The sequence below is a fragment of the Mauremys mutica genome, chromosome 6, assembly GCF_020497125.1.
Source record: "Mauremys mutica isolate MM-2020 ecotype Southern chromosome 6, ASM2049712v1, whole genome shotgun sequence".
NCBI classification, from domain to species: Eukaryota; Metazoa; Chordata; order Testudines; family Geoemydidae; genus Mauremys; species Mauremys mutica.
The window spans coordinates 92,696,418-92,721,169 of NC_059077.1; the positions used below are offsets into that span (position 1 = coordinate 92,696,418).

At 41.3% G+C, this 24,752-nt stretch overlaps 1 protein-coding gene across 4 annotated transcripts in view; it reads right to left on the reverse strand.

The window, feature by feature from the left end:
- Nucleotides 1-513: 513 nt before the first annotated feature.
- The window catches only part of ABHD17B (abhydrolase domain containing 17B, depalmitoylase), a 29,755-nt gene continuing 5,516 nt past the window's right edge, over nt 514-24,752 (reverse strand). For 2 of the 4 annotated variants that reach the window (XM_045021991.1, XM_045021990.1), the window contains exons 2-4: nt 18,965-19,439; nt 4,968-5,147; nt 514-2,763 (exon numbers count right to left, since the gene is read on the reverse strand). In XM_045021991.1, coding sequence (XP_044877926.1) covers nt 2,544-2,763; nt 4,968-5,147; nt 18,965-19,431 — 867 coding nt within the window. In that variant the 5' untranslated portion in view covers nt 19,432-19,439 and the 3' untranslated portion in view covers nt 514-2,543. Of the gene's footprint in view, nt 2,764-4,967; nt 5,148-18,964; nt 19,440-23,488; nt 23,603-24,752 lie in introns of all 4 variants that reach the window. The other 2 variants (XM_045021993.1, XM_045021992.1) reach the window with 2 other exon arrangements.

The following is a 24,752-nucleotide window of genomic DNA, read 5'->3' on the forward strand; positions in this document are numbered from 1 at the left end:
ACATCCTACTTAAAAAACCTAAAAATGAGGATGGTCATTTTTTCACTAAAAAGTTCAAAAAAGGAATGTGTTTGAAGCTCCAGAGAAGCAGGACAAGCACTCACTGGGTTCTGTCTCATTGCCATGGACAGTAAGAGAACTGAGGGAGGGTCACGGCTGCTTTACTACCTTTCATACCCTCACATGGAATGACAGTGTCTGTCAGGGCCATACATGTACCCTATTAAACAAAACCCAATTTTGTGTGCAACAGGCATGAGCCACTACAGCAGGATCCACCCTGACACTCACTTGAAGATCTTTGAGCCAATGAAGGTTTGTGAGTATACAGAATAGACCTACCAACCTTTCTAAATGTCAGAAACATAAATACAACATACTCAAACTATTTTTTTTTTTGCCTACACACATTCACCTTTTTTAAAGGATCATGAGTTTCACAGTGTTCTTTTTTGCTTTGGCAGTTTATCCAAAACACAAACATCTGTAAATGAATGCTGACAACTCTTATGATCATGGGACAATTGTATTTTTAATATAAAATATCCCACTGTCAGTTTCACACAAATGAAGCCCAGGTATAAGCATAAAGAAGATAATACCATGACCACCACCACATAAGACAGCATATTAAACTTTTCCAGCTGTTATAATTAGCAGTTGTATGTCAGTCATGAGAGCTTTCATAACTGAATGAATATGCTACATAGCTTTTACTACATATACAGTATATTAAATACTTCAGTAATCTTTCATGAAAGAATCTACATTAAAAAATAGAGATCAGAATAAAGCTGAAGATAACCATGTGGAATTGCACTCAAGAATCCAATTCTCCACTGCCTAGAAGTGTAATGAGACAGCTATGCAAATTGGGTACTAAACATTACAGGCAAAATGGCTTAAACTCACAGTCCAGGGAAAAGTGGGGCTAAGGTGGCTTTAATCTGTCTGTGTCTCCTTCCAGTTCTGAGCTGCTATGTCCCCCAGCATAAAACTCAGACAGAACGAGGACGACTGCCCAAGTTACGACAGTTTGTCATCAACTGCCTATGGAAAGCAACACTGCCCAGGATCTTTGCTGGCAAACATACCATATCCCTGGTTTTGTGAAGGAGGCCTCTGAAAAAACAACCTGCAGATGATCTTCTTCAGAAATCGCAGTCTCCTTTTATAGTTAGTAGCCAGATAGTTGTTTAGTATATTGAAGTTTTTCAGAACAAAATAAAGAACAGCAAATTGTGTAATATTATTTACTGTTAGTTAACACATCTGAACCAAATCATTCACAATATTTGATAATACATTTAATTACACAGTAGTCTTGGACAATCACAAAAACAAGCAGAACAAACTACATAAGGCCTTAAAATTAGAAGCACAGTGTGTATTGTTGGAATATTACTAGGTTTACAAATTAGGCTACATATAATTTTAAGTTTGTCATTATCTTTCATAGTTTTATTCAAGCAAAACTCATTCAAGGGAAAGGCAACTTACAAAATTTATTTCACTATGAGTTAATACAAAAAAAGTGTCAACATTCTCCTTCACTGTTCAGGAGCAGATTAGTAAAATTCTCATACAGTAATAAAAACAATAGGTTGCAGGCTCATAAACACCCAAAAGTAAACCTGAACTGACAACGGCAAGCTCGCATTTTGTTCATTACAAAGTTAGACAAAACTTCCAGGATTCTTTCTATCCATATACTGCATCTCTATAGAATTGACATTTAAAAATAGCTCTAAATACCTTACTGGTTTCAAATAAACCACTAAAATATTTAGTTATACCTCAGTAGTGAGCATGTGAATGAAATTTGTTATAACAGTGGTATTTTAGGACTTAATTTTACAGAATAACCTGTTTAGCTAAGGAATAGATGAGTGGGCAGATTTAAACCTCATCTTCCAAGTTAAAAAACAAAAACAAAACAAAACAAAAACAAATTAACCACAAGACATCAGATATAATGCACGGTAGCACAAAAAAAAAAAAAAGCTTGTTTTGACCCGCTCCCTATAAAACAGGGCCTGGGCCAATTCCAGTGAGTGTCTATGTTTTCATTACATATTTGCTTAAATCTCATGGCTATTGGTATTTTTACAAGTACAGCTGTTTAGAAGTCTGATTTTTAGTGTACACCTGTGCAATAGAATAAGTCACAGTACATTTTGAGATGTTTAAAAAATATTTATAAATTTGTTTGATATGCTAAAGCATTTGGCAACACTTTTACAGCATCTGATTTTACATAATTAAAATTTCATACAGTACTCCTTGTGATATTTTGTACATCTAAAGAGAAAAAACTCACACATAGTATACGAACTACAGAAGCTGAACTGCATGATCATGTTATTCCAGTTTATAATACTGGTATTAAAACCTTCATTAATTATGTTCACAAATCATTACCTGTACATTTATGAAGGCAACTGACATGATTTGAAAACAAAACCTTCAGGTTTTATGTTAGTATTTATCAAAGTGTGCAGTTCTGCAGTGAAATGAAAAAGCATGTAAATATATAAAGTACTTTACAAATTCACCAGTTCCTGTGATACAAACTGTTTTAATCGTTCAAGGTACTGTCCATAAAGCTCCACATCATTATGGCCTGCTCCTTCTACCCACAGTGGCTCTACAGGTCTCTGGCAACGCTCAAATAATGCTAAACCATGCGAAAAGTCAATTACTTCATCTTCAGTCCCATGGATTATTAACACTGGCGATGTTATTTTAGAAATTTTGTCAATGCTGCAAGAAAAGAGATACAAACATGAACACAGAACAGTCAACTTTACACACTTAACCTTCATGAAAAAGACTTGGGCTATGTCTACACTTAAACAGGTACAGCACAGCTCTGGTGCCTCAGTGTAGCCACTTGCTATAGCAACGGGAAGAGTTCTCCCATTGCTGTAGTTAATCCACCACCTAGCAGTAGCTAGGTTGATAGAAGAATTATTCCATTGACCTAGTGGTGTCTACATCAAGGGTTAGGTCAGCTTAACTATGTTGCTCAGGGGTGTGGATTTTTCACAACTCTGAATGACATAGCTCGGCCAACTTAACTTGTTAGTTTAGACCTGTCCTTAGGCTATGGCTGAGCTATGAACTAGAGGTGAAATTCCTTTGCGTATGTGCACATGTGCTAGCTTGATGAGAATTAGAATGAGCAAGTATAAATAGCAGTGTAGCTGCAGTAGCATGGGTAGCAGCAGTGAGGGCACAGCTTTTCCCAGTCCTTGCTGGTCTGAGCAACAGACAAGACGACACTTTATTCAGAGCCAACAATACACCAGCCAGGACCACCCACTAGTATCATTACATGGTTATATTTGGGACAGTTATATTTTTCCCCTTACCTTTTAATACAAAGCCACCCATAAAACTGATTAGCAATATAAAACATTCACAAGTGTGTGAATCAAGCATTATAAAAACATTTTTAATTTGATAAATTACTGTTAATCTTTTCTCATGTATTCAAATGTTTCTGGATTCATCAGCTCTTGATTCATTCTTTGTACATAAGAATGGCCATAGTGGGTCACACTAAAGGTCCATCTAGCCGAGTTTCTCTCTTCCAACAGTGGCCAATGCCAAGTGCCCCAGAGGGAATGAACAGAACAGGTAATCATCAAGTGATCCATTTCCTGTTGCTCATTCCCAGCTTCTGGCAAACAAATTATGTAATTAGAGGATATTAGCATTTTTAATATTACCTTAAAAGGACAACTGCAAAGAATTTGCAAGATTACTTTCTTACCTATTCTGAGAATGTTAGTGTGACGTTGCATTCTATATGATTTTATAAATATATGCTAATGAGTGAATATAATGTAACTGGAATATGTTTCATGCAAAAGGTCTCTCGTAAGGTATCATTACAAAGCTTATAATCTACTGAGTGTGGTCATCCTAGTTGTATAAATGTATCACTCTTATACTTCATACTTCTAGTTTCAGATACAACTCTGAGGGCCTATTGTAATTATGCAAAGTGTGGGCCATTAATGGTAGTTTGGAATCTTGATGGCTCCCATCAACCAGGGCAACTGACTGTGGATGGCTTTGTTTGCAGGCAAGCCTTCCTGTGAATCAGGCTGGGAGGAATGAAGGCTTGAAGTCTGACAGTGACATGTGATCATGTCACCTGAACTGGAATCCATCTTTAACCTGGTGTCTTTCCATTGACAAGGAGGGGGTGGGAACCCAGAGAGGGACAAAGCATTCCCGCCTTACGCAAAAGACATAAATGGGTGGAACAGAAAAAAGGGAGAGCCATCATGAAGAATCCCCTAGCTACCACCTGAGCTAGAACAAGAGCTGTACTAGGGGAAAGAATTGTGCCCAGGCCTGGAAGGTGTCCAGTGTGAGGGGAAAACAAAAACAAAACAAAAAACAAAAACAACACTTTACTGAAGCATTTCTGAGGGTGAGATTATCTGTATTCAGTTTGATTAGACATAGATTTGCGTGTTTTATTTTATTTTGCTTGGTAACTTACTTCGTTCTGTCTGTCACTACTTGGAACCACTTTAATCCTACTTTTTGTATTTAATAAAATCACTATGTATTAATACCTGAGGGAGAAAACAGCTGTGCATACCTCTATCAGTATTACAGAGGGTGAACAATTCATGAGTTTACCCTGTATAAGCTTATACTGGGTAAAATAGATTTATTTGGATTTAGACCTCACTGGGAGTTGGGCATTTGAGTGTTAAAGACAAGAACACTTCTGTTAGCTGCTTTCAGTTAAGTCTGCAGCTTTGGGGCAAGTAATTCAGACCCTGGGTCTTTGTTGGAGCAGACGGGCGTGTCTGGCTCAGCAAGACAGGGTGCTGGGGTCCCGAGCTGGCACGGAAAGCAGGAGCAGAAGTAGTCTTGGCACATCAGTTGGCAGCTTCCAAGGGGGGTTCTGTGATCTAACCCATCAGTTAGTAGCAACTTACTTTGGGAATGCATCAAAGCAGTAGGTCTTCTTTGTATCAGGAAAGGCTACTCGCATTCCCGAGGTCAAAGGAGAATGAAGAATTACAGCAGCACTCTCATACCGAGCAGCGAGATCCACAGAGGGTACTGTTCCTATACTTTGGCCGTATATAATCACATTTTCAGGGCGGATTCCGTACCTACAAAATTAAGAGTGTTAAAAACTGGTATACACTAAAATAAACTGAATTGGTTTTGTTATATGAATTAGGCAGAAATGATCATATTTGTGGATCAAAATTTACCAAGTAGGATGAACAAAAGTAACTAGTAAGAGAATCAGATATCGTAGTTGTAATATTGCTTTCCTGTACTTCAATCTTCCACTTTTGTGTGACTTAAAGTTTTGACAGTGAAGCTTTTCTACTACCAGTTTTGTATTTGGCAAACATGTGTCTTATGTCTGGAAAGATACTGAAATATGGGTTTTTTTGTTTAAAGGATACATGTATGCAATAGCACCATGGATAAAGTCAGGAGAACTCTGGAATCAAGTCCACTAGTTATCCTGCTACAGAAAACAGAAGTGTTTGTTGTATTCCAAGATGACAAGGTATTTTAAAATCAAGGCAGCTTTCTACATCAGATTTAACAAAGTTAGGGACATGCCAAATTAGGGACAAACTTTTTTTTTTTTTTTAAACAAAGAACTTATATATGTTTAACAATAAAGCCCAGTGGCAACAAAAAAGGCTCAAGATGCTGTGACAGTCCATTTTCTTCCCCACTAAACTTAAGTTATGGATAGGGCCCTACCAAATTCAAATTCATTTTGGTCAATTTCATGGCCATAGGATTTAAAAAATAATAAATTTCATGATTTCAGATATTTAAATCTAAAATTTCATGGTGTTGTAATTGTAGGGGTCCTGACCCCAAAAGAAGTTGTGTGTGTGCGTGAGTGTGTGTGTGTGTGTGTGGGGGGGGGGTCTCAAGGTTATTATAGAGGGGGTTGCGGTACTGCTAGCTACCCTTAATTCTGTGCTGCTGCTGGCGCTGCCATCAGAGCTGGGCAGCTAGAGAGTGGCAACTGCTGGCTGGCATCCCAGCTCTGATTGCAGAGCTTCCACCAGCAATAGTACAGATGTAAGAGTGGCATTGTATGGTATTGCCTCCCTTACTTCTGTACTGCTGCTGGTGGGGCACTGCCTTCGGGGCTGGGCAGCCGAAGAAGGCAGTGGAGAAGAAAGGATGGTAATACTGGGACCGCCGCCCACCCCTCCCCACAAATAACCTTGCAGCTCCCTTTTGAGACAGGAATTTGAGAAACACTGGTCGCCCTGTGAAATCTGTATAGTATAGGGTAAAAGCACACAAAAGACCAGATTTAACAGGAGACCACCAGTTTTCACAGGCCGTGACATGTTTTTTATGGCTTTGAATTTGGTAGGGCCCTAGTTATGGATAATATCTTTTATTGGTGTAAACTTTATAGACATCTGATATTGTCTTCAAAAATTTAGTAAATCTACTTTTGTTAAATGGTTATATAGTCCGTTCCCACCCCTTTTATAAAATATCAAGGTAGAAGTATTTCATTAAGCGCTATTCCATTTGCCACAAACTTGTGTAACACTGTACAAAAGAGCTGTTAATACCTGATATACAGCAAACATGGGATGCTAAAGAAGATGGTTACAACATTACTCAGCCACTCTTAATTTTAAAAAAATTACTTACAAGTAAAATGAACCATCACCTGAAGCATCACTTTGTTAAACCACAAATCCAACTCTCAAATACAATCCTCCTATACAGAGGAAATGTCAAATTTCAGCTCATCCAAATTAGTACCACAAAATTTTAAACTCGAGAAAAAAAGACTTATAATTCGGACTTGAAAAAATTTACCAGATACCAACCAGCCAAAGAACACTGAAAAATTATGCATGTTCCCTCAGGTCAGATCAAGGAACAAAGCCCTGGAGAGGTGCCCAGGACCCTCCCTGTTTGAAAAGAGGTTGGTGCTATAATTGCAAAGTGGGTGCTGTTTCTGTATCCTGCTCAGTCCTCTCCATCTTTCATACTGGCTTTCCAGTCTCTCACACAGATCATTATCAACCTTTATCACTCCCACTGGAAGAGAGAAAGCATTCTCTCTGCTATCCAAGAGCTTCTTCACTCAGTTTAGAATACAACCCATTTTATGGAATTACATGTTCAATTCTGGTCACCCTGTCTCAAAAATATGTAGCAGAAACAGAAATGGTTCAGAGCCAGATGATGAAACAGTGGAAGGGAAAACACTTCACATCAAGAGAGATGGCAAATACTGGAACTGTTCAGTTCAGAGAACAAATAATGGAGGGACGTGATAAATATATAAATAATGAATGGTACAGAGAAAGTGGACTTGGTACTCCTATTTAGCTGTTCTCATAATGCAACAATAAGAAGACATTCAATGAAACTGACAGGCAACAAATTTAAAACTGATGACAGGAAGTATTTTTGCAAACCACACTATTAGTCTGTTAATTCATCCTCATCAGATACCACTGAGGCCAAGATCTTAGGAAGATTAAAAAAAACACTGCAAGTTTATATGAATAGTAAGAACATCCAGCTATGTTATATCGGATTTTAGAAAAACCTTAACATTTGGAAGCATATAAAACTTTCATGCTTCATTCAAGGAATAAGCTAACCATTAACTGACTTCCTGTATGGGCTGGTTACTCCATAATTGTTCAGTTTGGGGTTTCTTGCATCTCTCTCTGAGGCATTAGGTAACTGGTCAGAGACCGGATACTCTAACAGATTAACTACTGATCTAGCTAAGGGAGAGCTTGGATGCATATTCATAGGTTCCATCCTTCATACTGTCTCTGGTTAGGTGTCCAATATATATGTTAAGCCCCCTCTCACTGAACCCTATTTAGCTGCTCTAAGCCAGAAGATCCTCCATTTTTGTTCCTCCCATGCATCCCAGAGCCTCCTAGTCACTGTACTAAGAGTCCATGTCTCAGATACCATCTCACAGCCCCCACAAAATAGAGTATCTCCATTTTAAGTTCTGTTCCCCAGTAAACTGCTTTAGTGTGTGCCTCTGCTGCAGCTTAGTTTTCTCCACGCAGAGTGGGGAAATTTGAGAGTTTCACTTCTGCATAACAAAACTGGCAAGACTAATTAGTTTTCACTTTGCTGCAGCTTTGCAAAGCTGTGAGCAGCAGCAGGGGCACTGGAGCTTAGGAAGAGAGCACAACATTTGTTTATGCTAGTTGCTACTAGCATACTCAATTGCGTGACAACCAACTATTCTCGTTATATAGGGATGTTATAAATTATTCCTATCGCCACCTTCTAGGAGCAAGAAGATGCCCATTTGTCTGTGATGACAAAAATAGCAGGGAGCTGGACTCTGCTCATTCATAGATTTTTAAGGCCAGACGTGACCATTATGATAATCTGTCAAACTGCATAATACACTATACAATTTCGTGCAGTAGTTCCTTTAATGAAGCCATTATTTCTGGTCAATCTGGAGATTATCTTTTATAGGAAGACATTTATTTTGATTCAAAGACTTGAAGTGATTGAGAATCTACTTTTGGTAAGTATAACACCCATTTTACAAATGGGGAACAAGGGAAATAGACTCAATAACCTGTCCAAAGCCACACAGGCAGACTATAACAGAGCCAGAACCCAGACTTTTGCTGCCCTAACCAGAAGGCGTCCGGTGCAACAACCTTCTATATCACTCACTTCTCATAAGAGCACAGTCACAGAAAAGCAGTTAATGAACTGGTGCTTGGAAGCCCTTAAAGGGGAAAGAACCAAATGAGCACTAATTGCCATGATCAGTACTCCTCCCATCCTCGGCCAGAGGTACACAGCTCTTTACAGTCTGACTGCTGGGAAGTTCATTGAAGAAACATCAGGGCTTGGCAGAGAGAACATGTCAAACTGAAGAAAGGGGTTAACTGAAGCAGAATTAGAACAGGCAGGTACAGAGCACAGAAGAAACTAGTGGGAATAGATGGGAAGTAGCAGACAAAGTAATGGAGAAAAAGGAAATTATAAAATGGATTTGAAAATGAGGGTTGCCCTATCTAGTTTTCCCTTTGGAAGAGAGAATGAGCAAATGTGCACAGGAAAAGTCTAAATAAGAGACTAACACAAAATAAAAACCAAACAGCATAAATGGAAAAGAAAAAACAAACAAAAACACCCCCAAAACACACACACTCTCACCCACCCACCCCTCCCAGAAGAGAAGGAGTAGGACAAACAAAAGCTTTAAAGTAGTGTATTTTTAGAATATAATCAGAAGAAAACAGGAAAATGGTGAGAAAAAATAGCTAAGGGTTTTGGTTTTTTTTTTTAAAAAGGTTTTAATAAAACAGTATTTCACCATTTAATAAAATTTGTAAAAAGCAGGGTCATTTTTACAACATGTTGAAATAGTGGTATCACACGTTTAGCCATCCCTCCATGTTGTGTAACATTAATACACTGAGAAAAATGCCTGCCAGTATGTTTTAAAGTAGTCCTGTCTGCCTTAGAAAAATAAAACGCAGAGCTCCTCTTGAAGATATGAGAAGCCGCGCCCTTTAAGAACTCAGCTTTAATTTTTGTAACTAATACAGTAGTACAGTGTACATTTGCACTAGTATTTGTAAAACATTTTTATTATACCAACTCAATACATACGGAAGTTAGGCATGGTATACACGACAAACTTTTGTCAGCACAGCTATGCTGGTCAGAAGTCTCTAGCCTCTAGCACAAATGCAGTAATACTGGCAAAACTGCTCTTTTAGTTGTATAGCTTATTTTGTGGGGGAAGGTGACCAGGGGGCTATTTGCGCTGGTATAAAACTGTGTCCACATGAGGAGCACTTTGCTGGTATAGTATACCAGTAAAGCGCTTCTAAAGGTAAACCTGGCCTTACTATCAGGCACTCGTGAACATATACCTAGCCAGATACTTTGGGGAGCTTATCTGGGAAGACGGGTATTTAAAGTAGAAGGTGAAGCTACAGAGACAGATTCTCTATTGCATTCAAGATCAACTTAGCACGGCAAAGAAAGGACACACAGGTAGCTTGTTTTGGCTCCCTGATTCTGTCTAGGTTGTCCCTGATCCCAGTGTCAGCCAGAACAGCACAGGGACAACTTTCCTAAAAAGGACAGTCTACCAGCTAAGAGCTGAAGCACTGGCCATGCCCCCTCATATATTTGGCCTATGGGAGAAGTAGAGGCATAGAAGCCTGCTACACTGGCTTTACACCAGCTGAGAACACTCATACCAGGGGAGTTCTCAGCTGAACAGACAACTAGATTCACCCCTTTGTATCACTGAATCTATGCAAAGGGATCAGAAAGGGAAGCATCTGGCCCACATTATACCAACAACAAAAAACAACACACTAGGAAACCGAAGTACTTCAAACATCAAGTGCCTTAAACAATTTCCCAATTATCCAAGCCAGAAAACATTGCATTTAAACACAGAAGCTAGGTGTCAAAATATAAAACAGAAAGCTAGCAAAATGGGTACAGAGCAACCAGGTATCAATTTAAAAATGACTCCACATTGTAAAAATGAAACAGATTTCATCCGACTCCTCAGACTTCAGAAATTAGGATGTAAATCCAGTGTTCCTTTTTGACATGGCCAGCTGTGGAGCATATAAAGTATTGCCCTACTACAGCAAAATATTGGCTAGGAATACACAAAAAAACTTAAAACATTAAGATACCGGGAAGATGCGTCCTTAGAGCCCATCTATGTTTTCGATTATTCTGAACTATGTTCTCACCCATTATTCAAGGAAATAGTAATTATGATCATTGCTACATGTGTAATTCTTGAACACTGGGAAGAAAAATAAGACACCGTAGACATAAGGAATGGCTGAAAGACAAATCCATTTTATCAGCTATAAGACAAAATGGGGAAATACATCCTGGAATCACTTCCCAAACATCCATCATGCAGACAATACACAATTACGTATTTTGATGTACCAGTACAATTTATCCACATTAAAGACCCACCCTGTTATTTCTGTGTATATACACACGTGAATATACAAGCACCTATCCATAATTTTCTCATTTCCTTATTCTGCAATTATATAATTGTTTAGATGTAAGGTAAGGCAATCTCAAAAACCCCTGCCAACGTTTATTGCAACATTTGGCTGACTGATATATGCTATACCAGTGGTTCTCAAACTTTTGTACTGGTGATCCCTTTTACACAGCAAGCCCCTGAGTGCGACCCCCCCCTTATAAATATATAAAAAAGTGTTTTTAATTTAACACCATTATACATGCTGGAGGCAAAGCAGGGTTTGGGGTGGAAGTTGACAGCTCACGATCCCCCATGTAATAACCTCACAACCCCCTGAGTGGTTCTGAACCTGAGTTTGAGAACCCATGTACTATACAAACTCTCAGTAAAGAACATATAGAACAACATGGACTGTGTTTAATTTATTGCATTGAGAAATTTCTCAAAGTTATCTATTTTTGAAAAATTCAGGTCCTTTTACAAAAATGTAAATGAAAGCTCAAATTATGAAAGCTCAAATTATTATACAGAATTAAATATATTTTTAGTGGGTAAATTTCCCACTTTTCCCTTGCTGTTCCCAAGTTTTTAACAATCCTTTCATTCGGCTAAGGGATCTGGCCACAACTATAAGCTGGGAAAAGTAGTTCAAGAATAGTACAAAGTAATCTTTTCTCTGTAACGAAGTGAGACTATTCTTAATGTTCTCTCTGAATACTGTGTGGGTGCCTCAATTTCCCCCTATGCATTTCTTAAGTATCTAGGTGGTGGGATAAAGGTGTGTGATTGTTGCAGAGCCTTAGAGGGCCAGTGCGAGGCTGTCTGGATAGAGAATGGCCAGCACCCTGTCTCCTGGCAACTGATGGCCTGGGCCCCTCTTCTGCAAAGGTGCCAGCTGAAGGTGCTGGAGAACAAAGAGATCAGGTTGCCTCCTGGCCTGGGAAAGAGACAAAGGCCAGAGGAGAGGCTGGAGAGTTTCAGTTTGGAGCTGGCTGGGCAAAGAGAGGGAGGCCCAGACCCGGAGTCTGGCGTCCCTGCCCCCAAGATGGACCTGACTTAGGGGTCCTATTTCTGTACCTACAAGCTCTGTTTCACACTGTGTTCCTATTATATAATAAACCTTCTGTTTTACCTGCTGGCTGAGTGTCATGGCTGACTGCGGAACTGGGGTGCAGGGCCTTCTGGCTTCCCCAGAAGCCCTGCCTGTGCGGACTTGCTGTGGGAAGTGCACGGTGTAACAGGGGGATGCTGAATGCTCCGAGGTCAGACCAGGAAGGTTGACGCTATGTAAGCTTCTTGCCCTGGAAACAGTATGCTCACAGAGAGGAGGCATGCTTCTCCAGAGTCCTGACTGGCTTTGTATGGAGTAGTTCCAGAGCATTGCCTAGTGACTCCGTGCACTGAACATACTGCCTCTTAAGCGTTCTCAGCTGCTACTGGCCTCAAAGTTTACGAACTGAAATAGAGAAGCTACTAATCAGTAAGGTTAGCTCAGGAGCATTGCTGCCACTGCACATTCCCACATGTGATAAGTGGGATATACAAGAATGGAATTATACAAGCCGTGTCAGTTGGGGCCACATTTCCTTTCTACCTTCTCTTCTTGCTGTCCTTCAATGGCAATACTTAACACTAGACTCCAAAGATTTGAAGAGAGGGTGGGGAGTGGACAGAAACACTCTACGAGAACTACACTTACTGTAAGTAACTTTCTTCTTCAAGGTGGCCTCTGCTTGTTCTGTTCCCACTTGTGGGCATTTAGTAAGCAGTACAATCTCCACTGAGGTTGGTGGAGAAGTTCTAGTTTAACAGAGTACAGAAATATCCTCCCAAATAGTGCATCAGTTTTGAGTGTCAAGTTGAGAGAGTATTAGTAAGAAATGACTAATACTATTCTCCCAAACTGGGCCTCAGATTTAGAGACCAAGTTGAGGGAACAATTGCCACTTAAAAAGCATATAGTTTCAATTAGCAGCTCTGAAGAATACTAAGATGATGACAGAACAAGAACACGCTATAGGAATTGCCATGTGTCTAGTTCTGCACAAACATATCTCCAAGAGGTTGAATACCTGCAACATCACAAGAGTAAATACATAGTGTCAAACATTTGGACAACCTTTGGGCTCTGATTGGCAGACCCCTGGTTTTCCCACATCTGCCTGAGAAGCATGGAGAAACTAGAAAATAAATTGTCTATTTAGGATCAAACGTTGGGCCCTTCAAACATCTAGAGTACAGAGTTTGAGCTCCTTTAAATATCAATGAGGTTGGGGGGGAGATATAAACAGGCTAACTGCCCCATTTAAATGGAAATCAGGGGTCACTTTAGACAAGAATTATGAATAAAGACACAAATCACCTTATTCTTATGGAATACAACACTGGAGAAATAGAATCATATCACAAAACTTTGGGCTGGTGTGATGGCTATGAAGATTATGGTCCTCAAAGATAGATAGTATAGAGAACAGTTTGACTAAGGTTTGAACAGAGGCTGTGTCAGCTTTGTGAGAATAAAATTCAAGCCTAGGGTGCAGGTGGTACAATACTTTCATCAATATGGGGTTACTGTAGTGTGAGTGAATACTGTCAAACCTAGCACTTTACTGCTATCTCAGTTTTTCAGCCTCCTGCATCCTGATTCTTTTGGGGATGGCCTAGGAACAACATGGAAAAAGCTTTGATTTTGAAGAGCTCATAGGCTCATTTGCACCCATTCATAGAAAATCTAGAATAGCTGCCTGCATTCCCTGAATCCTCCTCAGGCAGAAATTTGGTCTATACAATTTTTTTAAATGAGCTGAAAGAGACCACACTTGCAATACTGTCCACCCACGTTAGCATTGTTTGTGAAGGTATGCAAGGGCACGTAGGGTGTCAGACGACAATTTTCTTTGGTTATTTACTTATTCCTGTGAGCCTGATGCCCTCAATAGTTTTCATGCCTGAAGGAAGGGGCTGAGGTGAAGCAAGCCTGGACTTCACTATATAGGCCCTTCACAGGCAACGAAAAGGCCACTCTTTCCGGTAAAAATATCTTCCCGTTAGATGCTACAAATCCTTGATCACCAAGTAAAAAGGAAGGCATATTTATCTTCACTAGTGACATTAGTATAAATTTTGACTAGTGCACACCAAGGCATCTTCTGACATTATAGAATGGAGACCATGGAATGTGTGGGGTAGAAGAAACACTCCTTCACACCCTATGAAGGGAAGAGCAAGCTGCCACTTGCTAATCCCAGGGCTGCTGCTGTCACCTGTGCCAGGCCTGAGGGATTTTGCTGGTGAGGTGCTGCCACTACTTCTGGGGAGCTCTCCTGTTTGAAGGAGGGTGTCTTTTGGAAACACTGCCCTTGTCTAAGCACTTGAGGCACCTGGGTCTCCACAGAACAAGCAGAGATCTCCATGCAGGCACTGATCAGCAGAACAGGTGCAGGAGACAATGCAGATTTTTCCTCTTAGCCTTCTCTGCCATGCTTCAGTCTGCATGGGTGAGCAGGGAATGCAGAGAGTTTCAGCAACTGAGAAGAAAGGGAATCCTTTCTGCCCATAAAGGAAGATGCGACAGCCTGGAGATTTTACGCTATTTTTCTTTCTTCTTTAAATTTGCTCTGCAGTAGGGATAACCTGGTGTGCCTGCCTGCAACTGGAGAGGGAGACAAATGCTGGGGGTTCTGAGAGGTGGAGACATACTTCCCCTACCTCTGATTGACAGATTTCATCTGCCTCCAAGGCTATAGTGTAGAGTATGCAATATCATGGATTTGTGGACCTCAATACAAACAAGAAAGCTTGTAGTGGTTTCTTAGCTACAAGTATCCATACTGTAATTTAATATTAAGATACAAAATTCTAATATTTTAAATAGCTATTTACTTACAGACTTAATTTTACAAAAATAGGCTGGGGAGAAGATTCCCTATCAGGCAGCCAGCAAAGGGTGCCAAAAAGATCTTAAAGACTGCTTGTCACACTATGGGATGAAGCACACACACTTTTTTGGGGGGGGGCGGGGGGGGGAAGAGAGGGGACCGACCACGGGACGTGAAAGTTTTTATTCACAACTCAAAAACACCTTTTTCCAATTACCTAAACTTGGTCTCCTTTAAAGGGAGATTATCCATGAAAGGTTTCAGGTGGAAAGGAACTTTTCCGAAAGTTGTGGGGGTGGGGGAGAAAAAAAATCAAGCCTACACAGTACACCATTTCCGTAGTTCTTTGGTCATTGCATTTATAAACTCAGTGTATTTATATGTATATATAGTGTTCAGTGGAAACTATAAACAGTACTACTAACTTAAGCCTTCCTGGATTCCCAGAGTCTTAAAATTTCATGTTTCCACACCACATTTTAAATGTAATTCTGTGCATTAGTTCCCATTAATGGGTTATGTATAAAAACACAGCAGACTAAAAAAATTCAAAACATGCATGTTAAAAAAGCCTTTGTAAAACAAACACTTCCACTTTTGAGAAACCCTCTCTCTTTAGAGTACTTTACAGTGAAATAACTGCCCCCTCTGGTTACAAATCAGGTGAGGTAGTCTATACAGAAAAAAATTAAGATTTTTTTTACCTCAGAAATTAACAAGATGTGGGGAAGAAAAACTTGAAGGAAACCTCGATATTAGCTATCAAGTCCTTGTTAATTCCATCAAAAATATAAGAATTCAAGTTGTACACTGAAGCACTCAAAAAGGTTGAAATGTCAAGTTAAAGTTGCCTGTGTAATTTTAACTCCTCTTTCTAAGGCATTATAGTAGCTGGGGATTTCCAGGAATCCCTGGGTATGTGCTCTTTCCTGGCCCGAGCTAGGTAGCAGTTTGTAAGTCATAAAAAGGGAAATAAGGAGAACCCCAGCAGGAAACTACAGACCAGCCAGCTTAACTTCTGTATCTGGAAAGATAATGGAGCAAATTAAGCAATCAATTTGCAAACACTTAGAAGATAATAAAGGTGATAAGCATGGATTTGTCAAGAACAAATTGTGTCAAACCAACCAGATAGCTTTTTTTGACGGGGTAACAAGCCTTGTGGATGGGGGTGGGGAGGGGAGAGGGAGAAGCAATAGATGTGGTATATCTTGATTTTAGTAAGGCTTTTGATATTGTCTTGCATGATCTTCTCATAAACAAAATAGGGAAATACACTCTAGATGGAGCTACTACAAGGTGTGTGCATAACTGTAACCCCTTTGGCGTTTAGAGAGCATGGCCCCTTTAAATCTTTTTCCTGGGGGGAGGGGGAACAGTGAGAGAAAGGAGGGAAACTGGTGGGGGGAGGACCCTCTGGAGGAGAGAAGGGCTGCAGCCCACAGGCGCTCACAAAGTGAAGCAGCAGACAACCTGCCTGAAGCCTAGGAAGGACAGGGCGGCCGATCCCAGGAGGAGCACTGTGCCAGGGAGGAATTGCTCAAGAAGGACAGGCTGGAGCTGGATCCAGTATCCCTGCTGCCCAGAGCTGAATGAGGCTGTGAGTACAGGGGCTTCTGACTCTGCACTGGGAATAAGAAGGAAGCTGCTAGCTAGTTAAGTGGGGAGGTGGTTGCTCTGTGTGGCTTTGCAGAGCGCAGCAGAAGACAGCACCGGAGGGGTTTGTTGGGGAACGTTCACTGGCGCTGAAGATGACCAGGAACACCCAAGACTCACTCCTGGACGGGAACTCTGCTCACAACTCCTGAACTCTGTGTGCAGAGACATTGCTCAGTGTCTGCCCTTCCAGACTGTGGGGCCTTGGTTTGGATGTAAACCTGTTATACTGCTCCGCCTATATTTCCTCTTGTTGTTTTTCTCCTCTCATCCCTCTGTAAATAAGTATCTCCCTTTATTATATCCATTGTACTTTTCCTGTGTGTGTGTGTGTGTGTTCACTCTGGGGTGTTTGGAACAGGTGCCCCTGGGGTAGAAGGGATTTTTCCTGCTGCATTCCTGCACGTGCCGTCTCTGGGCCACAGCTGGCTGCAGAGCAGACTCTGTCTTGGTCACGAGGATGCTAAATTTACAATTGGTTGGAAAATCATTCCCAGAGAATAGTTATCAGTGGTTCACAGTCATGCTGGCAGGGCATAACGAGTTTGATCCCACAGGGATCGGTTCTGGTTCTGTTCAATATCTTCATCAATGATTTAGATAAATGGCATAGAGAGTACACTTATAAAGTTTGTGGACGATACCAAGCTGGGAGGATTTGCTTTGCTTTAGAGGATAGGATTAAAATTGAAAATGATCTGGATAAACTGGAGAACTGGTCTGAAGTAAATTAGGATGAAATTCAATAAGGACAAATGCAAAGTACTCCACTTAGGAAGGAACAATCAGTTGCACACATACAAAGTGGGAAATGACTGCCTAAGAAGGAGTACTGCGGAAAGGGATCTGGGAGTCATATTTAGCTTGTGATTCACTATGAGTCAAGAGTGTAACACTATTGCAAAAAAAGCAAACAATTTTGGGATGTATTAGCAGGAATATTGTAAGCAAGACATGAGAAGTAATTCTTCCACTCTACTCCATGCTGATTAGGCCTCAACTGGAGTATTTTATCCAGTTCTGGGCACCACATTTCAGGAAAGATGTGGACAAACTGGAGAAAATCCAGAGAAGAGCAACAAAAATGATTAAAGGTCTAGAAAGCATGACCTATGAGAGAAGATTGGAAAAATTGGATTTGTTTAGTCTGGAAAAGAGAAGACTCAGAGGGGACATGATAACAGTTTTCAAGTACTGTACATAAAAGGTTGTTACAAGGAGGAGGGAGAAAAATTGTTCTCCTTAACCTCTGAGGATAGGAAAAAAAGCAATGGACTTAAATTGCAGTAAGGGCGGTTTAGGTTGGACATTAGGAAAAACTTCCTGTCAGAGTGGTTAAGCACTGTAATAAATTTCCTAGCGAGATTGCGGAATCTCCATCATTGGGGATTTTTAAGAATAGGTTGGACAAACATCAGGGATGGTCTAGATAATACTTATTCCTGCCTTTAGTGCAAGGGACAGACTAGAGGACCTCTCAAGGTCCCTTTCAGTTCTATGATTCTATGACAGTGATACCACACCATCAGACGATCTCCTCATACAGCAGGCTATATTGGATTTAGGACTAGCTTTGCTCTGGAAGAGCACTGAAAAAATGCACCAAACCCAGGAGAAAATCTGACCAATATTTAAAACAATCACATACTATTTCTCAAGCACAAGGCACTTTCTACAGTTTAGATGCACAACTAGCAATTTATACTATTCTGTTCTTCTGTCTATGCAAGACAGTCCAAATGTTTTTTTAAAATACTCTAACACATACAAGATATAAGTTACAAGGTTTTAGAAAAGGCTGTGGGGCAAAGTGCTCCCAGTCTGTGTGCCTAATCATTCAGTGGCAGGGCCCTTCCCCCCCTCACACGCCCCTTAAACTACTTGTTGCTGAAGCTACAGGTCTGAAGTGGATGAGATGGGAAAGGACTTTGCTGGAGATTACCAGCACACCAACAAAGAACATTACAAGGAAAACAGCAGACAGTTTTCTCAGATCAAATGTGATATCACTCCAGGAGCGGTGGGCCTGGTTGACATTTGCTGACCTTGGTATCTGTTAATCCTCCAATGGAAGCGGGATACACACAGATTAGTTAAGTGGACTGCTCCAATAGTATCTGCCTTTGGCACTAGAATTTCAAGCCGTCTATAATTATTTATGCCCTGATCCTGCAAGCTGATCCAATTTGCACAACTGGAGCCTAAAATAGATTTAACATATAGCAGTAATTTTGTAAGCAATTCACTTGAAATGTGGCCGAGCCACCACCCAGATCTGACATGAACCAGATAATTCTAGAATACAGTAATTTTAAAATGGGAATAGACTCCATGCTAGCATAGATTAAGTAAACTTTTGTAAAGCACAGCAAAAAACATTTTGCAATTAGCTCCTTACCTTGTCCTAAGAGCCACCCAAGCAGCATCAATGTCAGCATACAGGTTCTTCTCTGTTGGTTTCCCAGAACTTGCGCCATATCCAGAATAATCATATGAGAATATGTTGCAGTTAATCCGTGAACCCAGTCCTATGTAAAAACTGCTCATCTGACCTAGGTCAACAGCATTTCCATGTGAGAAGAGCAAAGTATATTTGGCGTTAGGTGAGCAACGCACAAACATACAGGCAATCCTGTTACCTTTGCTGGTTCTAGTCATGAAACACTCAATGGCATCTTTTTCTCTAGAGGAGTACTGCCAGTCTGCTCGTTCTGAAAGATGTAGAGTCCAGCGACTACCACTCTCATCACACATTAGTGTGTAAGTAGGATCGGGAGGTAAAAATGCCAGTTTGGAAGCAATTTTCCCTGGGCATGGTGGACAACAGAACAGGCAACACAGTTCGCTAAAGGAAAGATTATTCATCTTCTATTCTGAAATAGGAAAAGAGAAAAATATTAATTTCGAATTACAATTCCATACAAGAACACAGTAAAATTAACATGTTTTACAACAAAGGTTACTCTCTATAATCTTAAATTTAAAACTAAGATTATCAACTTGTAACTAAGAAAATGTGTTTACAACCTTAAAATATTTTAAAATATAACTTCAGATTATTAGAGGTGAAATTTGAAAACCAATAGAGGAAAATATATTCTTAATATGTCATTAATCATGAGAATTTTTATTAAAAGAATAAAGATTACATTCCTTAAGACAAGTACAAAAATGTTGACATTAGAAATCAACTATTCACATGACTTATTGTGGCCCAGAAAGCATGGTACTTCTCCTTCCAAAAACTTCAAGTTAAAATGACAATCACTGAAAAGCCAACAACATTAAACAGTACAATGTTTCCAATGCGCTAATGGAATAAGGATCTCATTAGCCAAGAATCACTATCATGTTGTCAACCATTTCAAACTTATCGTCAGTAACGTGATTTTTGGCTCCTACTGCGGGGAATCCTGTGATGTGAAAAGTTCCAGCGCTCAGACTATTTTAAGGATACAAAACCAGAGACAGGTTCCTCATAGAGAGAGCACTTTAGCTTACCAGAAGTTATAAGTAAACTGCAAGACAAGAGTTCCACCTTCAGAGATGTTCCTATAAACTTCTTTCACAGACTAGACTCCTTCCTAGTCTGGGCTCAATCCTTTCCCCGGTACGGTCCTTGTCAGTTCCACCTTAGGTGGTAACTAAGGGATTCCTTATAACTGGCAACCCCTTTGTTCTGTTCCACCCTCTTTTATATCTTTGGCACAAATCCTTGGGAATCCTTTGTCTCTCTCTGGGTTCCCATCCTTTCTTCTAAATGGAAAAGTACCAGGTTTAAGATGGATTCCAGTACATGTGACACGTTCACACGTCCTGTGAGACTTCATTACCCATTGGTGGGCACAGGTATAGGAGAAGACTTACAAGTAAACAGAGCCATTTACCACCAATTGTTCTAGTTAATGGGAGCCATCAAGATTCCAAGCCACCAATAATGGCCCATACTTTGCATAGTTACAATAGGACTGCAGAGTAATACTTCATATTTCTAGCTTCAGATACAAGAATGATACATTCAGACAAATAGAATGAACACACACTGTAGATTATAAGCTTTGTAATGATACCTTACAAGAGACCTTTCACATAAACCATATTCCAGTTACATTATATTTACATAAACATATGGAGTGCAACATCACATCATTAATTTGTGCCCTTTACAAACTTTATTAGCAGCAAAGGTATCATACCTTTTGGGGTGATAACTGTCAGATAAAACAGTTTGCATGTGTCACTTCAGGCAGAGCTAGGAACAGAACCCATCTACTCTGCCACAAAAACTTTCAACAGGAACACGACAAGTCAGATGCTTGTGTAACCCCCCACTAACTCAGGTAACATATAGAGCAGGGGTCGGCAATCTACGGCACGCATGCCAAACACGGCATGCAAGCCGATTTTGAGTGGCACGCAGCTGCCTGCCATGGTCCCAGCCCCCCTCCCCGCCCACCGCTCTCCCCTGAGGGGGCAGGAGGCAGAAGCTTGGTCCTGCGGCAGCCAAGCTTCCCCCCTCCCCCGCTTCTTCCCTCAGCATGGTGCTTTCCTGCCCCTTCCCCTCTCCTTCCCTGCGCCAATCAGCTGATGGCCCTTGCAAGGGGGAGGGGGAAGAGCGGCAGCGTGTCCACAGCTCCATAGAGGACGCAGAGAGAGGTAGGGACGGAGTCTTGGGGAAGGGGGTGGAACAGGGCATATCCCTTCCAGCCCCCTGCCATGAGCCACCCAGGGCAGGGGGCTGGGAGCACCCCCACGAGCCGAGCACCCCAGCCCTCTGCCCTGACCCTCCCCACACCCCCAGCCTTCTGCCCTGCACCCCCACATGCCCCAGCCCTCTACCTTGAACCCCCAACCCCAACATACACCCAGCCTTCTGCCTTGCACCCCACCTCCCAGCCCTCTGCCCTGACCCCCCCACCCCCCCAGCCTTCTGCCCTGCACCCCCACAGCCCCATCCCTCTGCCCTGAACCCCCACACACACCCAGCCTTCTGCCCTGAACCCCCAAAGCTGCCATCCCTCTGCCCTGACCCCTGAATCCCCCCCACACCCAGCCATCTGCCCTACACCTCCCCACATCCCAGCCCTCTGCCTTGATGCCTAAACCCCCCAACACACCCCAGCCTTCTGCCCTGAACCCCCCCCCCAGCCCTGATCCCTGAATCCATCCCCCCCCCCCCAGGTCTGGGGTCCCAGCCGCAGGCCCTGCTCAGACCACTGCTGGCCTAGGTGAACAGAACCCCAGGCTGGCAGTGAACTGAGCAGGCTGGCAGCACAAGATCAGCATTTTAATTTAATTTTAAATGAAGCTTCTTAAACATTTTGAAAACCTTGTTTACTTTATATACAACAATAGTTTAATTATAAAATATAAACTTATAGAAAGAGACCTTCTAAAAAAGGTTAAAATGTATTACCGGCACACAAAACCTTAAATTAGAGTGAATAAATGAAGACTCGGCACACCACTTCTGAAAGGTTGCCGAGCCCTGATATAGAGGGTTATCACACAGATGGTACTTCCATGCTAAGAGATTTGGTTCTTTAGCTCAAGCGATATACACCTTTAAAAACAAGCCAAACTCAGAGGTTCTGGGTTCAAACCCCTCAAATGACCCAAACAGGAGCACTGTTAGTTTTCTATGCTATTTGTAACTAGACCACAACCTAATAACAGAGCCAGGAATAGAAAACAAGAATCCTGATGACCACCATTCCCATTGCTGTCTCACAAATACTTGTGTAACCCACTGGCAGCGTCCAAATTTACTTCTAAATAGAATGCTTTGCAGTATAAAATTATTTCAACAGTTACTCCAGGATACTTACACTATCCATTATACATGTACATATTTTTCACTCTCACATAGGTGGTCAGTGGGATATCACATCCCTCACTCCACTTTTGTAAGGCTTTAGATATGACCATTGTAAGTGTGGTTGAATCCAGTATACTAACTAGGTACCCACATCTTGGACACGAGCATTCCCCATTCCAGGTCAAATATTTAGTGATGTATGTTACCACAAAATGTGTTGGAGGTACCCTTCTCCTCGGGTGATCAATACAGATGCCTTTAGAGCAGGTTGGGAGTACCACTATCACTATCCAATAGTTTGTTTAGTATGTACTCCTGGGGTAATTCTGCTCCAAAATATTAAAAGTGCTACACACAATACTTAAAATTCTGCATATATTTTATTTGTCACAACACAATATAATCATGTCAGTTTCAATTATGTTGGTAATTTATTTCACAATACCTGCCAGAAAGTATGTCTGTAACAATACAGGCAACAAAAAACTAGGCATATTAATACAGAACTTTGAGTAATAATTCATTTAAATTACAATACAGAAACATATTTCCCACACCCCTCATAAGCAGTGCAAACAGTTAGGGGAGTAAGGAGTAACGGAGGAGCACAGAGAGAGGGAAGTAATTGCTGGGAAGGAGCCTGGGAGTGAACCTAGAAGGTTGTTGGGTGTGGGAAGTATGGAACAGGTTTTTTGGGGGTGGGTGGGAGGGAGAGATTGTTAGTGAGTTGGGGAGCCTCCCCCATGCAGACTCTGGCTGACCCCCAGCCTCTCCCATTCAGTCAGGCACATCTACTGCTGTACCCATGTGTTCCTGCATTCCCTTTCCTGATTCAGTCACGTATAGCCACACATGTCCCCATGTGACCCTGCACCCCAACTCAGCCACCCCCTCCCAACATCCCGGCACCTCACTCTTCCTCATCCCCATATGTCCTGCACCCGCCTCATCCCCATGTGGTCCTGCACCCCCACTCCCATTCAGCCTCTGCCTCAATGTCATCCCACTAGCTCCTCTGCCTCTCCCCCACACTAGCCCTTCTGAACCCCAGTTTCTGTGACCCCAGCAGTCCTGTGTGACTCCCCATATCCTATGCCGCCTCACCTGTCCCTGAGGGCAGGGTGCTGTGAGGAAGGCAGCCTCTTCCTCCTCCCTCTCTGCAGCTGGCTGCTCCAGCTCATGCACTAGCTCCCCTCTCTTCTGGAACCTCATCAGTACCTGGTGGACAAAAGGTGTAATTGCAATGTGACCCCTCTCAGCTTCCAGGGGGGGGGGGGGGGAAGAGGTGTAAAAACAAAACAAAACAAAAAACCTGTGAGGGACATTGATTCTGTGCTTGCACAGTGATGTAGAATTCCCCCAGGAGTAAGTATGGATATTTAGCACAGGAGAAGCATTGTACTTGTCACAGGCCAAGTTAAGATATAGAGCTCAAGGAAGTTCAACAAGGTACAAACATGTTTGCAGTGTCAGCATTTCCATTTCTAAGATATGTGCTCAAAACTCAGAACAATAAGAAACCAAATATATTTAAAAATATGAGAAAATCTAAGATTTATGTTTATCTTATTACAAAGTAGAAAATTTCTGAAGTATAGTTTAAAACTTCACTGCATAAGCTTGCATTATTGCACCAGTATAGTCTCAGAATCATAGAACCAACTTGCCCATCCCCCTTTCTACTGGACAGTTTTTAAAGCATGAATAGCCTGCTTGTTAAAACTAATCTCTTCTAAGCTTCAGATGAATAATAAACTGTTACACCAAGGCAATTTTAATGTCCTGCTTTGCAGGCTAAAATCTAATCCAATCTTCAGCAATTAACCTTTTCAGTAGAGTTGAAGAAAGGGGAAAAAAAAGATAGGTCAGTCTAATGATTGAGAACATCCTAAATGTTTATCTTGGGCTCTTAGAACATTTCAAGCGTAATTGCTTTACATAGGCAATTTTTTCCATCCCAGATCTATAAAAAGTAGTACACCCAATATCTCCTCCCCTAAAAATAAGGGTACGTCTAAACTGTGAAATTGTTAACAAAACTTTTGTACTTCACAGGTACTCAAAAAAGCCACTCTCACGAAAGATAAAAGTTTTGCCAACGCAAACCGCAGAGTGAACATGACTTTGCTGGCAGAAGCGCTCTCCTGCCGACAAGGCTAATGCCGCTCGCGTAGCCGGAAGTATTTTGTCAGCAAGAGTGTGATAAAAGTACCGACAAAGAGTGTTTACACACGCTGACTTTTAACGACAAGGCTGTGTCGACACAGCCTTGTCACTAAATGCTGCGTGGTGTAGACAAGCCCAAAGTCTACAGTGTCTCCCAAATGCTGTAAACACCTGTGTTGTGCATAACCTTATTTATGTGAGT